General features: G+C 35.2%; 1 protein-coding gene across 1 annotated transcript in view; it reads right to left on the bottom strand.

Annotated features, from left to right (window-relative positions):
• Window positions 1-2,679: 2,679 nt before the first annotated feature.
• Window positions 2,680-17,869, bottom strand: part of LOC131148566 (uncharacterized) — a 30,414-nt gene continuing 15,224 nt past the window's right edge. Inside the window, exon 4 of the mRNA XM_058098354.1 lies at window positions 2,680-3,003. Within this exon, the coding sequence (XP_057954337.1) occupies window positions 2,896-3,003 (108 nt within the window). The 3' untranslated portion in view covers window positions 2,680-2,895. The remainder of the gene's footprint in view (window positions 3,004-17,869) is intronic.

Below are 17,869 nucleotides of genomic sequence, written 5' to 3'. Positions count from 1 at the left end.
GACAAAAAATTGACTGCTCATGATGCAAAGTCTAAATTTCAAGATATGTGAGGAACATCATCCAAATCACACCATTGTTATGAAATTGTGACCTAAATGCATGTAATTTATCACTTTGTGAACCCTGAGACTTTGATGTTACCAAATTGTAGATCCACTTACATCTCAACATTAGTAGGAGTAATCATTACCATCTCCACTATCATTCCATCCTAACAATCACTTCTTGATCATCTCTTCATCACATTTCTCTTAATTGTCATTATAGGATATCCTACTTTAATTGGTTATAATTATGAATAGAATTCATAGTGGATCATGAAGTCAATGAAACCCTGTAATCACAAGGCATGGGAGCTGGGTACCCTGTATTATATGTGGGTTCGAATATCTTGATTGGATTAAAATAAGATTCTAATGCATGAAATGAGATTTAGATTTGAGAACTTTGGTGGGCTTGAAGTTCCTTTGCAAAAGAATGAGTCAAACAGCTTTGAAGTTTTTGTAGTATGCTATGCTTTAGTGCAGTTTTAAGTCAAGAGCTTCTATAAGTATGTTTTTCTCAAATAGCAACATCATTCTTTCTAAGAGTTTTTTTGCATCTATCATCATCCTAAACATGAGTGTTGTTCTTTCCATCATAGACTTGGGGTGTTTGTTTTTTCCCTAGATTTCCATTTCTAAGCATGGTAGGTAATGCACCTACATTATTTTTAAATGATTACCACCTTATGTGTGGTCTTGCTGGTTATGATCTTATGTCACACCAATATTTTTTTTACATGATTACCACCTCATGTGCAATCCCATTAGTTGTAATCTTCTATCACACTTTAACACCCTTTTTTCTTTTTCTATTAGTAATTACCACCTTAACTATGGTCCCATTGATTGTGATTTTCTATCACATCAACACTTTTTTTTTAATTTTTCTACATGATTACCACCTTTTATGTGGTCTCATTGGTTGTGATCTTCTATCACACCAAGGCCTTTTTTTTTTTCTTTTCTAACTTAATTACCACCTTATGTGTGGTCCCATTTTTGGTGATCATGATCATACCAACACTTTTTTCCCTTACATGATTACCACACTATGTGTGGTCTTGTTGGTTGTGATCAATAGTCACAACAATTCCTTTTTTTCTTTTTACATGATTACCACACTGTGTGGTCCTTGAGTTGTGATTTTTTATCTCCCTAAAACCTTTTTCATTTATGCGCTAAGATGGTAATTGACACGTTGTCACGATCACCTTTTCATTTTGGATACATTGTGATAGTGTCTTCTTTCTATTATGATTTATTTTGGTATTTTTTTCATCCAAGTGTTTATATGGATGTTCATAATTAACTCTAAACAAAAATCAGCAAATTCAACTTTGTTGCACTCTTTTTTTTGGGAATACGCACCGGGTATCCACGCGTCCGTTTTACGGTCCACGTGACTAATCCTGCGCCCCTTGAAGTTGACCCCACAACTCCAAAGGGAGGGTAAATTTAGGAGTCCAAAAACATAAACGAGTTCAAGAGGGTTTGAACACCTGACCTCGTGAAAGGCACTCTTGAAACCCGCACTACCACCTGAACCACACCCTGGGGGTAACTTTGTTGCACTCTTCCAGATAGAAAAGATTAACAAAGGGGGCTGCTATTGTTATCCCTTTCTTTTTTCCTGAGCTAATTTGGGACTCCAATTTCGAATTTTAGGAAGTTTGTACTTTTTTATGAGTTCATAAAATCCAAGTTGGATATTTTGGGGGTTTAATTTCAATAAATTTTTAGTCTAAATTTATTTTAATAGCAATTTAGTGAAAATAAGACATTTTGAGGGTATTTTCGGAATGCTTAGAATTTTGAATTAATACCCTAGCCCCTTGGTTATAAAAATAAGCTACGAAGTTAGGAGAGAGGGGACCATATTGAATTCAAGGGAGCACAAAGTTTGGAGTATGCATTCATTCCAAGAGGTGCATTCATTCCAAGAGGGGAAAAGCAAGAGAAGGAGAGGAGATATTTTGCCAACCATCCAATTTCTCAAAGAATCAACTTGCCAAAATCATAAGACATGATTCACTCGCTTTGATCTTCATTGAAACCTTGTGTTTTGTATGCTCAGTATTAGCTTAATGGTCAATTTGATAACTTGATATGTGCGTACATATAAGATAGTTTCAAAACTAGGGATTTTGTTTTTGTTATTTGAAAAAGATTGAATTTTATAGCTCAGATCTTTCGTTTTCTTTATTGTGAGGCCATGGTTGGACCCAAAAACAAGAGATGTTTGACTCATTTAAAGAGAGAGAGGAGGAAAGAAGTGTTTGGCTGAAGAGAAAAGAGGAGAGAAGGATTTACTTATTATAGTTGCAATTTATTTTATTTTTCTGTGGACCATAAGTGAAGTTCACAAATACATGAATGTCATAATATTATGGTGTTAAAATAAATATCGTTATATGTTATTATATTAATCTGCTTTAAGGATTTACTTATTATAGTTGCAATTTTCCTATCACCACTTTAATTTGCTCCATGTTCATAGTAAGTTCTGAGATGATATAAATATTTATTTTTTTATTCTACCTCAATTTCCTTCTAGCAAATCAATTTTTTTGTCTATAAGGATTTTTTTCTTTTTTTTTTCCTATTTAATTTGGGTAAGAAAGTCGACAATCTGCCTTCACAGGAAAACATGATAAAAAATTACTGAATATTTCAAATATTTAACATGACATAATAGCAAAGTTGGTATGATATGATATTACAGAAGGGTACCTGGAGAGAGACCATCCAGAGTCATGTTGAAGACGTTGCAGTAAAAAAGAAATTTATTCTTTACAGGCCAATAAAACAAGCAACAATTGAGGCATAGACATCACATCTCGCTGGGCAGTCTTAGCTATCTGACAGAAGTGATCCAAACCCAATTTTGAAATTGAAGGCAATGCAAGTCAACTCCTCGCTGTTCTTACCCTCCATCTTCATCTTAAGTGTGTAGGAGCCCTGTAGATAACAAATACTGTCAGCTGTAATGCACATGGGAGGAAAACTTGTGTGTGTGTGAGAGAGAGGGAGAGAGAGAGAGAGAGAGAGAGAGAGAGAGAGGGAGAGAGATGTTGAGATTGACTTAATGACTATATAGTCCTAACAATTTTTCCCTAATCAAGAATTAATCCCAATGCCTGCTCACAATTAAGCAATTATTGTGCAATTATGACCATCTCATTTTGTGCCCTCAAGAAGCTGGAACCGATGCATACCCAGGATGCAGGTTCCTCAGTTTTTAATCCAAGTGTCAAATTTCTTCATCATCACATCTTCGGTTCTTTCAAAACTACTGCATATATAATATGCAGTAGTTTTATATGTTCCCAATCATAGGTTACTGGAAAACACCAACACCCTGGCGAGCCAAGTAGGTGCAAACATTCTTAAACATGGTACATTTTCAATCCAGAATGCTAAATTTAAAAGTGGGGAATCGCCACCATTAATCCATTCCACAATAGAAAATATCTTCTAAATTTTGAAACACCTCAATGTCCTCTCCAAAACATACAACTGCCATTACACTTCTTTCACCGATTTATAAATTTTAAGACCCCGCTCCCCTTCCACAAACCAGAAGGTTCCATGTTCTAGGTAACATTGTTCCCAATATTCGCTCATAATTAAGCAATTATTGTGCAATCATGCCTCTCCCACTTTTATGTCCTTAAGGGGCTGCACTGCTGCGTGCCCAGGTTTGATCATGGGACACAGTGCAGAATCCTCAATTAATCTAGGTCTCAGGACGGACAAAGATTTGGCTTGGTGGATTCAAACCAAAATTATTCTTAATGGATTGAAAGGATGATTCTTCACCATCAAAATCTCCTTGATTCTTTCATTTTAAAGAATCCGGAAAAAACAAAAAAACAAAAAACCATGAGGGAGAAAACTACAAGCATTCCCTTGAGCTTTCTCCCAAATAAACCTGGCAAAGCAAAAGCTCCTCCATAATGCCAAAAGAGAATGGACAAATTTTTTATCAGAGATTAAAAAAAATAAAATAAATTCAAAGATTATTTCTGAATGTTTCCCCATGAATTTCCATTTTCCAAAGCCCAACTTCAAGGCCCAAACATTTCAACTGACAATTAACGCTATACTCCGGCACAGCCACCCCCCTCTGAGGAGCACCTCTCTCTCCCACTAAAGATTTGGATGAAACAAGATCTCCATGCGCTTTTTAGACAGAATAAGGCATAGATTTGGACAAAATCTATGCATATCCATTTCCTTGCAGATTTGGACAAAATTCTACCCAGCCAAATTTCCCTATAAATTAATCAATGCTAGGACCCCCAAACTTTACTATTTTTGAACTTGACAACAAGGAGAAGGGCTACGTAGATGACTTGAAGTAGCCCCAGTCTTACTTATAATGTGAAACCCATGAGGCATGGGAGAGAATTCAAAAGTTCAATAATTTTGCAAGTATTGTACGTGATTATAAACGAGAACAAAATGCATACGCAACACATAGGAACCAGTACCTATACACCGAACTTTGTGACAAGGTGAGCATTAGGATAACCACTCAGAAAAATATTAGGTCACCCTTAATCAAATTTCCCTTTTCAAAAATAACAAGACACACTTCAAAATGAAGAAGATTGCATTTTACACGTGCTCACATCATTTATAAAAGGCATGATTTTGCTTATGTGCATCATGTATTTCAAATTTTAGCAATTGTTTCTTATTTCTATGCAAGTATATGATACTTATTTTAAAAATAAATAATAAATGTGGGGCTATGCTCGTTATATTTTGTGTTTAACTATGTCTTTGATATTTATGAGATGCAATTCAAAGAAATGTATGGGTTACATTGGAAACAAAATGTTATAAACATGGGAGTTGCAGATTTGAAAACTTTGAGACATTTTGAGCAGTTCCTCATAGATAAGAGGCTACTGGCTACAAACAGTCAAAAAAAGAGTATATGATTTATTCATGGAGGAAAATGGGGGTTAGCCCATAGGGAGCCACCAACTTGAGAAATCTTCGTCCGTGATTGGAGATCCAACGAAAGAGATTTAATGATGAGAAGCAACATGCATGAGCATGGTCCATAAATATATTTTTTTATTAGAGAATTTTATTAATAATGAAACCAAAGAATGAGAAGTATGAAGACAAGACGTTCACATGGAACAATGAACAAAAATCCACAAACCAAAAAGATCACATAAGAGCTGCCCTCCAATCCCATTGAAGATTGGACAGCATCAAACCCCAAAAGAAACCAAGAGAATGGACCCAAAAAGAAGCCAAGAAAACCACATTGCCACAAAATGAATGTAGGCTTGATGAGCATCACCTAAAAGTCCTTGTGTTCCTCTCGAGCCAAAGAGTCCGAATGATCACAAAAGCTGATCCATTCCATAGAGCATATCTCATTCTGCTTCAAACCAAACCCTTGTAATTCAATAACGGGCTCCCTCACATTTTGGGGCACCACCCATGCTTCTTCTTGATACGAAAATAGAGTATTCTAAAGAAATAATGAAACCTTGCAGTGAAGAAAATAGAACTCTCTCTCTCTCAACAAAAATAAAAAAATAAAAAACTACAGGAAATAAAGCCTTGGAGAGGGGTGCCAGAGGATTCTATATTTTGCACACCACATGGCTGCTCCGACAGCCTGCTCTAGCTGCTTCTTGCTGGTGAGCTCCATGGGAGCAAGCATAACAACTACTGACCATTAGGGTAGTTGGACCAACAACAACAGCAAGAATTTAAAGAAGAAAAAGGAAAATGCAAAGAGAGGAGGAGAAGATAAAGAATAAGAATCCTAATACCCTACGTGCTCGCTGCTCAGTGTGTGTAGGAGAGGATATTCATGCAAAAACCAAAACACAAACAACTACCCACAAAGAAGAGATAGAAGCCATAACTGTAATGAACCCCAAGGATTATCCCTTGCATCCCAAAACCCTAAGTTGTCTATATTTGAATGTGAACCCTTACTCTAGCCTCCAATGCTGCCTTTCCCTTAAACGTCTTTCCCTAAAGACCTTGAGTCTCCTCTCCTCCAAATTCCAAAGTCCTTCTCACCTTATCAAAATCCCTTCCTTGTCTCCCTCAAAATTGTTCCATCTAAAATCCTGCCCAAGCCTCCCTTAAATAAACTAAGGATTATGGTTTTGCCATAATACATCCCCCTTCCCCTAAATACCCTCAAAAACAAAGGGCCTTCTTTTTCATGTCCAAAGTGGTGCATTTGAACATAGCCCTTGTCCAAATTCAACTACGAAGGTCTAATTGGACTATGGCTACTCTCCTAACCCAGAAAAAAGTGAACCAAAACCCAAATATGAAATTGGAGTCCAAGCTTAGTTCAAACCCTAAGTACACTCACCAAAGTTAAGTAGTGCTAATGGTCATTTCAGTCTTTCAGTATTATTAAGAGTGTTAAGTGTTATATTAATTAATGACAGTTAGTGAGGATATTATGGTCATTAGAATGTATTTGATACATATTATAAATAGAGGGACAGACCTATCTTTGAGTTAGTTCATTCATTTAATCTCAACATGGCATCAGAGCAACATCCAACCTAGACCCTATCACCAAACCAAACTCAGCCACCACTAGAAAATACCCTCCTGTCGCTACCCTTCTCAGAACCAGCACAACCCTTCATTATTTGACAGAACCAACCATATAGCAAAAAACAGAACCCTCTGAACAATAACCCTACAAAATCCCATCGCTGGAAACCTCCCAGCATGCCAGCTGACTGCCGGCAGTCCCAACCCCACACGCCAGCGCATGAAAGTGTTTCAGGCCACTTTTTCCTTATTTTTACATCCACCATGTTCTGATTCCTTCCCTAGACCATATTATCAAGCTATATTGAGCATGTTTTTTGCTTCAACAGGCACTCATGGTAATCCATTAGTTGTTTTTCGGTGTTAGTAATCGCTATTTGTGAGTCTCTTGGAGCAGTGGCAGTGTTCATAAGTTGATTTGTGAGGCTGTGGCAGTGTTATATCAATTTTTTGGTGGTTCACCTCATCCATGGTTGTTTTAGTGGTTCACCACATTTGTGGGAAGTTTTTGTCGTTCTTCTTGTTTGATAGTGATGTGGCTGCTCGTCCAGTCTATGAATCCCAAAAACATGTTTCCTTCATCGCTGCCACAGGTAACAACTGAAAAGTTGGATAGGAAAGAATTCTGTTCAAGCTGCAAGATCAGGAAAATCAGACCACTAGCCCCAATTTGGACCTTCTGATGAGATGAGAAAAGAAGTGTGGATTCAGCAAGATACCCAGATTGTTTCCCTCTTGTGGAATTCAATAGAGCCCCAGAATGCACAAATGTGCATGCATCTAGATACATGCAAAGAGATTTAGGATTATGCCAAGTTTATGTACTCCAGCAACATTACACGTATGTATGATTTATCCCAAGAGTACTTTCCGTTACAATAGGAAGATATGAGCATAACAAATTATTTTGGAGAAATGAGACATATTCATGAGGAGCTTTACATCATGCAACCTATAACTGCTTATGTTCATGAGATGCAGGAGCAGTGGAAGCAGATGACAGCTCTTCAGGTTCTAACAGGTTTAAAACCTGAGTTTGAGGCAGTATGATCCCAGATACTTAGTAGTGCAGAGTTGCCATCATTTTCCAATGTCTATTCTTGTGTCTTTCATGCTTCCTTTAGCACACATTTTCCTGCTCTTGCATCTGACTCTAAGAGGACAGCCTTTGCCATGCATGGTAATCCCACAGCCTGTCTGTCATCTAGTACTTCTCGTCCTAGTCCTTCGGTTATAGACTTTGCAACCACTGATAATATCACAGGTATACCTAATTTCTTCTCTACTCTCCAGTATCCTGAAAACTTACCTTGTGTTACTCTTGCTGATGGATCCACGAATGTTGTTAAGGGAACTGGGCTTGTAAATCCCACTTCTTCTATTTCTCTTCCTCCTGTTTCGTATATTCCTGAGTTTCCTTTCAATCTTATGTCAGTTACCAAGATTACCAAATCCATTAATTGTTCAGTAACATTCTTCCCTGATTTTGTGATCATTTAAGATTAGAAAACGAGGAAGAAGATTGACGGAGGGCGTGAAGCTAGTGGACCTATCACTTTGAGCCACTATGTCCTTCTACCACCTGCACTGTTGCAGCCAAACCTCTCCAAATCCATTGTTGCCTTGGTCATCCTTCGTTGGAAAAGTTGAAATGTCTAGTTTCTGATTTCAATCCTATGTCTAGTCATGATTGTGAGTTTTGTTAGTTGGGAAAGCATTATTGTGTCCCTTTTGCTTCCCGAGTAATTAAACAGGCTGCAAGCCCTTTCATGTTAGTCCATTTTGATGTTTGGGGTCCTAGTAGAGTTGTGTCCAAGTTGGGTTTCCAGTACATTGTAACCTCTATGGATGATTATTTTAGTATAACTTGGAGCCCTTTCATGTTAGTCCATTTTGATGTTTGGGGTCCTAGTAGAGTTGTGTCCAAGTTGGGTTTCCGGTACTTTGTAACCTCTGTGGATGATTATTCAAGTATAACTTGGATATATTTGTTTTGAGTTATTTCATATATTTTGTGGCTTTTGTTCTTAAATAAAGACTCAATTTGGTTTGCCAATTCGAATACATTAAAGTGATAATGCTAAAGAGTATTTCGGTACTCAATTCACTACTTATATGACGCAATTTGGTATTGTTCATCAATCATCCTGTGCCCACACACCTCAACAAAATGGGGTTGCAAAGAGGAAAACTAGACATATCCTTGAAATCACTCGTACCTTTATCAAATGCATGTACCTAAAGTGTTTTGGAGCAATGCTATACTTACTACTTGTATCTTATCAACAGGATGTCATCCTCAGTTCTTAGAGCTATTCCATAATCTGTTCTCTTTCCTAATTCACCTCCATTCTCTCTACCCCCATGCATATTCAAGCGAGTGTCCTTTGTGCATCAACTAACTCCTAGGGTGGATAAGTTGGATCATTATGCTATAAAATGTGCCTTTCTGGGCTACTCAATATACTCAAAAGGGATATTGTTGTTATAATCCCACTCTACATCGCCTTCTTTGTTTTTGCAGATGTTACCTTCCAAGTCTACACCATACCACTTTCAGTCCCTAAGTGCTGGATATTGTTGTTATAACCCCACCCTACATCGCCTTCTTTGTTTTCGCAGATGTTACCTTCTAAGTCTACACCATACTACACTTGGCCCCTAAGTGCTTCTTATCTCAACTAGTCTCTTCCTCTCCCTAATTTTCCAGATTCTAGTTTGTTGTCCTCGCCCAATCAACCACCTGTGTCTCCATGCAGTTTGAGTCCTTCTCATTGTCTCAATTGTCCAAATTTGCAAGTGTATTCATGACGGCAGCTCCAAGGAAGAAAGTCCCCTCTAGCTTCTATTACCACACCTTTGGCTTCCTCATCTGATGATCATATTCCCCATGATGTTGATCCTCCCATTGCAGTCCAGAAAGGTAAAAGCACACTTACACAACATCCCATCTCCAACTATGTTTGCTATGACTTCTCATCACCCTTTTATTATTGTTTTGTGGCTACTATCATCTATTGCCCATACTAAATCTATTTCAAAAGCCTTAGCCCACTCTGGTTTTGTGGCTTGTTTGAAGCCACATCTTGTTGCTAAAGGGTATACTCAGTATGGTTGGGATTTGTCAAACTTTTTCCCTGGTTACCAAACTTACAGCAGTAAATCTGTTCATCTCCTTTGCCATCACTTGTCAATGGCCTCTAAAGCAATTAGAAGTGAAAAATGTCTTCTTGCATGGTGATCTTGAGGAGGTCTATATGGAGCAACCACCTGGGTTTGTTGCTCATGGGGAGTTGGGTTAGTGCGCCAACTCGAGAAGGCATTATGCGGTTTAAAACAGTCTCCCAAAGCATGATTTGGTCAACTTCAAAGTTGTAGTACTTTAGTTTGGTCTTCGACGGTGCGCAATGGATCTATTTGTGTTTTATCATCATACTTGATCGGGTAGGATCATTTTTATTGTGTATATGGATGATATTGTAATCATAGGAGATGATGATCAAGGTATTTAGAGCTCTTAAAACATTTTATACAGACTACGGGGGTGTTTGATAAAATATAGCAATTAGTGCTCAATGTTGAATCCAATTCTAAATCTGTGAACTGGGTTCTGAACATAATTGGGACGAGTTTTTTAATCTAAATGCTGAATTATTTTAGTTGCTTGGTAATTGATCACTAAATATATGTATTCTTCCAATTTTGACCCTTTAAACTATCAAGATAAAACTTGTTTATTAAAATTTAATAAGCATTTTTTTAGATAAAATTTTTTTTTATACATCAAAAATAAATTGTCTCAAATATAAAACATAAAATAGTAATTAAAAATATTTTCTAATGTAAATACTTTAAAACATAAAATATTATTTATTGTGAAACATAATATTAAATTATTGTTTCTAATTAACACTTCAACTAAATATTTGCTTTCACTCCATTTTTACTTTTTTTTACATTTTATTTGCAAAAGTCTTGGTTTTATAATTTCTATCAATGGATCTAACATTTTGATCCTTTATATTTACAAATAAAAATCTTCATAATTCCCACAAAGTAGGAAAGAGTTCAAAATCAATTGCATTCATGGCCTCTTTTTGTTATGGGCTTGGATACACCAGAGAGTGGATTTCATTTTAATATGCAAAATAATATTTGGGTCTCTGCAAACTGAAAGCCTTATACTAGTCGGAAATAATTCAAGCAAGATGGGTCTTCCCAAATCATATTTTGAGATCTTATACAGCAGTAGATAAACCAGAATATGACAAGCAATAACAATAACAATAACAATAAACTGAAACATAAATGAAAAGGAAGAAGGAGGAGAAGAAGGTAAAGAACATGTTGGTGCTGGAGAAGCAAGGAGAATGTTGAAAGAAAAGGGGCAACACTGAAGGTGATCGTGCAGCAATGAAGAGTGCAAAGAGGTGAGAGCCAGATATAGGGCATGGGTCATTTAGGTGATTGCGGGAGAAGAGATGAGGTTGTGTAATTTGTGTTACTTTTCAGGGCAAAAACGTCAAAAAAGCTTCTAATTTGTGCTCCTACCGAATCAACACTAGGGAGATTGCTGATTCTCCTAGAGGCAATCCAGAGCTATTTCAGTGGCTAACCAAACAACACCAATTCACTGAATTATGGACCATTAAGAACCCAACCTCTATTTAGAGGCCATTAAGCACAAACAATGATTCCTAAGTTTCACACAAAAATTTGGGACCGCTGAAATACTTCTTGGGTATAATGTATCCAAATCTTGTATGGGAACTATGTTGGCCTTACAAGGCTTAACATCTTGTTTTGATGCTAACAAACAAGAGAAACTTAACATATTTAGTTGAGTAATGATATTTCAGGATTTAAGAATGACAATACAAAGTAAAATGCTCGCAATGAAGAGTTAAAGCATGGATGCAAAGATGATCAAATAAAGCTTGAAGAACATGAGAGCATGGATGTTACAAAAGGACTTGCTAAAAGCTTGAAGTATATCAAAGCTTGAAGAAAAGCAAGAGAGACAAAGAAAAGCAAAGCGAGAGAGCCTAAAAAAAAAAACAAGCATGAAGACTCAAGCACTTAGAATGTCTAAAGTCATAAGAAGTCTTTCTGTAAGTACTTCAAGTATACACCAATATGAAATTCTTTGAAGCTCATTAGATATAAAAGACCTAGAGACCTAAACTTTTAATCTTGGAAAATATTTCTTAAGTAAACAAAACAAAATTACAAGAATTGAGAAGCAAGAAGAGTTTTTGAAAAGAAATCTTAAAAATAGCATATTGAACTAGACAAAAGCCTAACTGAACACTCTCAGTAGACTGACATATTTAATGGTTTTTAAGATGGACTGACAGAAGGTCGTCAGGTGACTGACCAGACCTTGACAAAAGCCTAACGAGGTAAACTGAGAAGCCTGACTGTGTTTTGCCAGGCGACTGCCACCCTACTGACTTTCAAATTAAACTGAGATTTAAATTGATAGGCGCCTGACCTAAAATGACAGGCTGATGCCACGCAGTAAAATTCAAATTTTTATAACGGGAAAGTTTTTAAAATTTGATTGCTTGGGGCTCAAACTTATCTAAAACTTAGGCACTACTCCAAGTAAACTTGGGGATCAAGTTAAATGCTTTTCTAAATCTATAAATAGCCCCCAAGGACATTGATTTTATTCACCAAGCATCAATTTCAGCTCTCAATTTCTCTAAATTGCTCTCATTTTTCAAATGATCTCTTGATCACATATTGCTCACGAATTCCACTGAGAATTGCTAACTCTCAATCACTGATTGTGCGCTCAAAGTCTGAATCTTTCACTCATTGAAAGAATTGGCCGATGAAAATTCCTTGAGCTTCAATTTCAATTTCATATTGTATTACTTTGAAGTATATAGTTTTGAAATTGTACTAATCTACTCTGTTTGAGAGTGTTCTTGTACGCAGCGTTTATTTCATATTTTTTGTAGTTCTTGGACGATTCAAGGTGTTTGGATCGTTGACCAAGTGTGGGGTATCGCTTGGAAAGGTGCAGCTCTAGCCTATTGAATGAGTGACCGAGTGTGGGGTATCACTTGGAGAGGCGGTGCTCTAGCCTACTGAAGAAGTGTGTGATGGTTTTATTCCACCCGGAAAAGAACTGGTTTAGTGAATCCTTAGGTGGTTTGCCTAAGGCGAGGACGTAGGCTAGGGATAAGCCGAACCTCATAAAAAACCCAGTGTCACTCTCTTTCCCTTACTCTCTTTTAATTCCAGCAAACATATAAACTACGTAGATGATTTAATTTCTTAATCATATATACTACGTAATTTGGAAATTAAATAAACTTAAGTTTAATTTGGTTTTGGGATTGTGGAAACTAAAAGGGAGTATGTTAGTTGATCAATACTTTGCGGAAACCTCAAAGGGAGTACGTTGATTGGTTAACACCTAAAGAAAAATTAACTAAGAGTTTATTTAAATTATGAGTTATTAGGGAATTTGAATTGTGGTTTGCATTGAAGAAACAAATTTCATTACTGCAGGACTTGAATCAAATACACAGGGCTGCAAAAGCTGAAAGTTGAATCTTATATCTTGTTTAAATATATTGTGGTCAATTGGTTTGGTTGATTGATTAGATGATTGCATGGTTGTGGATTGAATAAAAGAACATTGAATTTTGTGTGATTGCTAAATCAACAAGAAGTCAAGAAATCTTTGAAAGAATTTAAAAGAGATTAAGAATTCATAAAAAGATTTAGAAGAAATTTTAATAACCCAATTCACCCCCCCTCTTGGGACTACACCTTGGTTTTCAATTGGTATCAGGGCGGGGTTGTAACAAATCCTAACTAGTAGCTACATAAAGATCTAGATGACACAAATAGGAGTAGCTCCCTTTGGAGAGGGTCAATCCTTTACTAGGCCTCCCATCTTTTGTGGTTTAAATTATACATTTTGGAAACAAAGGATGAGAATTTATTTTCAAACAATGGATTGGAAGGTTTGGAAGGTTGTCACACATGGTGACTTAATTCCTACTAAAACCGTAGATGGCAAGGAAATTCCCAAAGAAGAAAAAGAGATGATTGACAATGACCATAAGATGCTTCAAGTAAATTCAAATGCTATGAATGTATTGTATTGTGCCCTTGATATGAATGAATTCAATAGAGTCATGGCATGTAAATCAGCAAAAGAAATTTGGGATAAATTAGAAGTAACCTATGAAAGTACTATTGATGTAAGGGACAATCGAATCGATATGTTCACTAGCGAGTATGAAACTTTTAGGATAAACCCGGATGAATCTATCTCTAGTATATACACTAGGTTCACCCACATAATAAACTCCCTAAATGCATTAGGAAAAACTTACACCACCTATGAGATGATCCGAAAAATTCTCAGAGGGCTGCCACCTATATGGGAACCAAAAGCCACTGCAATAATTAAAGGAAGAAATTTGAAAAACACATCCCTAGATGAACTCATAGGTTCTCTTCTTACATATGAAATGTCTATGAATGAAAGAAGTAGAAAATCTAAAGCCTAAGAATCAATTGCTTTTAAAACTTTAAACAAAAACTCTAGCGATGAAGATAAAGATGAAATGGACGAAGATAAACTAGCCTTCATATCCAAGAAACTTGTAAGAATACTAAGAAGGAAAAATAAATTCAAAAGAAAAATCCAAACTCAAGTTCAGATGAGGAAGAAACTAAGAAGAAAGAAACAAAGAAAGAACTACCTACATGCTATAATTGCAAGAAAGTTGGACACCTAAAACCGAATTGTCCAAAACTTAAGAAAGATTCTAAAAAGAAAAAGAAAAAGGCAATGAAAGCCCTACTTGAGACAATATGAGTATAAGTAGTTCCGATAGTAAATCAAGTGACCAAGAAGTTGCTTATACTTGCTTTATGGCATGGGACAATGATGAAGAACAAAGCTCTTCATCCAAATCGGTTAATGAGTATAGTAGTGACTCATCTAATGAATCTAATGATGAGAGTATGCCCTCACTTCAAAATGATTTATTCAAGGTGCATAACATGTTAGTTAATGTGACTAAACGATACACTTCATTGAAAAACAAGAATGAAGGAGTTATGAAAGAGTTAGAATCCCTTAAACATGCTGAAAGAGAAAAAGATTTAAAAATCAAGAAAATAGAAAATAAGAATGAAGCTGTGATAAAAGAGTTAGAAGCTAAAAATCTTACTGAAAGGGAAAAAGATTTGAAAATCAAGAAATTAGAAAGCAAGAATGAAAAGTTGATGAAAGAATTAGAAAACTTAAGATCCCAATACTCTATGGAAAATGAGAAAGATCAATATATTTCTGAATTGGAGAATAAAATCAGAAAAATATCTCAAAATCAAGAAAAGGGCAAAAGTATACAAAATTCATAAATTTATGATCTTAAGAAAGAAATTGAAAATCAAACCAAAATTATTTACAATTTTACAAAAGGAAAAGAAAATTTTGATAAAATGATAGGTGCATAAAGAACGTCCTTAAATAAAGAAGGCATAGGATTCAATGAAATTGAAAATAAAAGGAAAAAGAATCTTTACATGGGATACTTTACAAAAGCATCTAAAAATTATGCTAGCACCTCTTCAAATGTTTACACTCACACCACATGCTACCTATGTAAAAAGAAGGGACATATGAAGTTCGAATGTCCATTAAAAAGAAAGGGTGTGAAAACTAAACAAGTATGAAAAGTAAAAGAAAACATCCCTTATTAAACCATCCGAACCCAAGAAAGTATGGGTACCAAGATGAAATAAGAAAAATCTCAGTTTTTGACAAATGAAAATAACATTGTTGGCCAAAATCATAGTATGATTCATACAAGTCTTAAATTAGAAAGTATTGAGATATATGAAGCTTGGGAACTCATATGAAATCAAAGAAAATCTGAGCTTATTGCTTGAGTTTTTTAATTGAGAAAAGATATTTGAGAATGATAATGATATGCTCCATCCTTAAATGTTATGCTGATATGCTATATGCTACATGTGTATATCTTGAAATCTCCAAAGACATGAAAATGATTGATGATTTGTGGCTCACTATATATTGAAAATCTGAGCATTGAGTTATTAAACATGATTTAGAAGCATAAATTTTGATATGATATTGATTTATGAATATGAAATTAATTCTTGACTATACATGCTAATGATGGATCACATGGATAAATTGAAAATTTTGTATCTAAATAATTTAGTATTCATGAGTAGTGCATAATATGACATTAGCAATGGTATCTATAAAGTATATTGGTATTCATGAATACATCAATTAATATTTGAGCATGACAAGCATATTTATATCCATGAGCATGTTATGACATTGATATGATATTCGTATTTGATATTAGTATCCATGAGCACATACATGATATGAATCAATGTTTGACACATAGGATGATAAATTTAAAAACATAATTGGTATCAAATCTGAATGTATTAAATTCAGGGGGAGTCATATGACTTATTGCTTGTACTATGTTTTGTTTCTCCCTAATTTTTCAATTGATATCATGAATTAATGAAATGTTCAATTAGTATTATTCTTTAATGTTTTAATTGGTATCACAAATTCAAATGTTCAATTGGTATCATGAATTAATGAAATTTTCAATTGGTATCATGAATTAATAAAATTTTCAAAGAGGGATAATGCTCTTAATAAAGATGTTACAACACATATATGAATTACAAATATAAAATATACATGACTATTTGACTATTGAAGCACACTACGCACACCATATTGAAAAATAATAAATTGAGTGTGTACATATGCTTGATATGCATGTTTGATGTTCATATGCTCAAAATATGATTTTATTTGAACTTAATCATTTTTTATATCCTACTCTTTTTGATTGATGTCAAAAGGGGGAGAAGTTTTGAGCAAAATTTGAGCATAGTATTGAAAAATTTGAACATAATATATGTATCAAAAGGGGGAAAAGTATTTGAACTTGAATGATGATCTTGAACTTGAATAATGTGATGAGCGTGATAGTACAAGAGTTTTTGAAATTGATCTTGATATTGTTAAGTTTGTTGAAATGATGCTTATTGTAAGGGGGAGTCTTTTTTAAGGCTCACTCAAATTTTTACTCCTTGTTTGTCACCATCAAAAAGGGAGAGATTGTTGGCCTTACAAGATTTAACATCCTGTTTTGATGCTAACAAACAAGAGAAACTTAACATATTTGGTTGAGTAATGATATTTCAGGATTTAAAAATGAGAATACAAAGTAAAATGATCACAATGAAGAGTCAAAGCATAGATGCAAAGATGATCAAATAAAGCTTGAAGAACATGAGAGCATGGATGTTACAAAAGGACTTACTAAAAGCTTAAAGTATATCAAAGCTTGAAGAAAAGCAAGAGAGACAAAGAAAAGCAAAGCGAGAGAGCTAAAAAAAAAACAAGCATGAAGACTCAAACACTTAGAATGTCTAAAGTCATAAGAAGTCTTTATGTAAGTACTTCAAGTATACACCAATATGAAATTCTTTGAAGCTTATTAGATATAAGAGACCTAGAGACCTAAACTTTTAATCTTGGAAAATGTTTCTTAAGTAAACAAAACAAATTTTCAAGATTTGAGAAGCAAAAAGAGTTTTTGAAAAGAAATCTTAAAAACAGCATTTTGAACTAGACAGAAGTCTGACTAAACACCCTCAGTAGGCTAACATATTTAATGGTTTTTAAGATGGACAGACAGAAGGTCGTCAGGCGATTGACCAGACCTTGACAGAAGCCTAACGAGGTAAACTGAGAAGCCTGACTATGTTTTGCCAGGCGACTGCCACCCTACTGACTTTCAAATTAAACTAAGATTTAAATTGAGAGGCGCCTGACCTAAATGACAGGCTGCTGCCACGCAGTAAAATTCAAATTTTTATAACGGGAAAGTTTTTAAAATTTGATTGCTTGGGGCTCAAACTTATCTAAAACTTGGGCACTACTCCAAGTAAACTTGGGGATCAAGTTAAATGCTTTTCTAAATCTATAAATAGCCCCCAAGGACATTGATTTTATTCACCAAGCATCAATTTCAGCTCCCAATTTCTCTAAATTGCTCTCATTTTTCAAAGGATCTCTTGATCACATATTGCTCACGAATTCCACTGAGAATTGCTAACTCTCAATCACTGATTGTGCGCTCAAAGTCTGAATCTTTCACTCATTGAAAGAATTAGCCGATGATAAAATTCCTTGAGCTTCAATTTCAATTTCATATTGTAT

Source organism: Malania oleifera, chromosome 2, assembly GCF_029873635.1.
Source record: "Malania oleifera isolate guangnan ecotype guangnan chromosome 2, ASM2987363v1, whole genome shotgun sequence".
Lineage (NCBI taxonomy): Eukaryota > Viridiplantae > Streptophyta > Magnoliopsida > Santalales > Ximeniaceae > Malania > Malania oleifera.
Note: the sequence above shows the minus strand (reverse complement) of the source record. Positions and strands in the feature narration are given on the sequence as shown.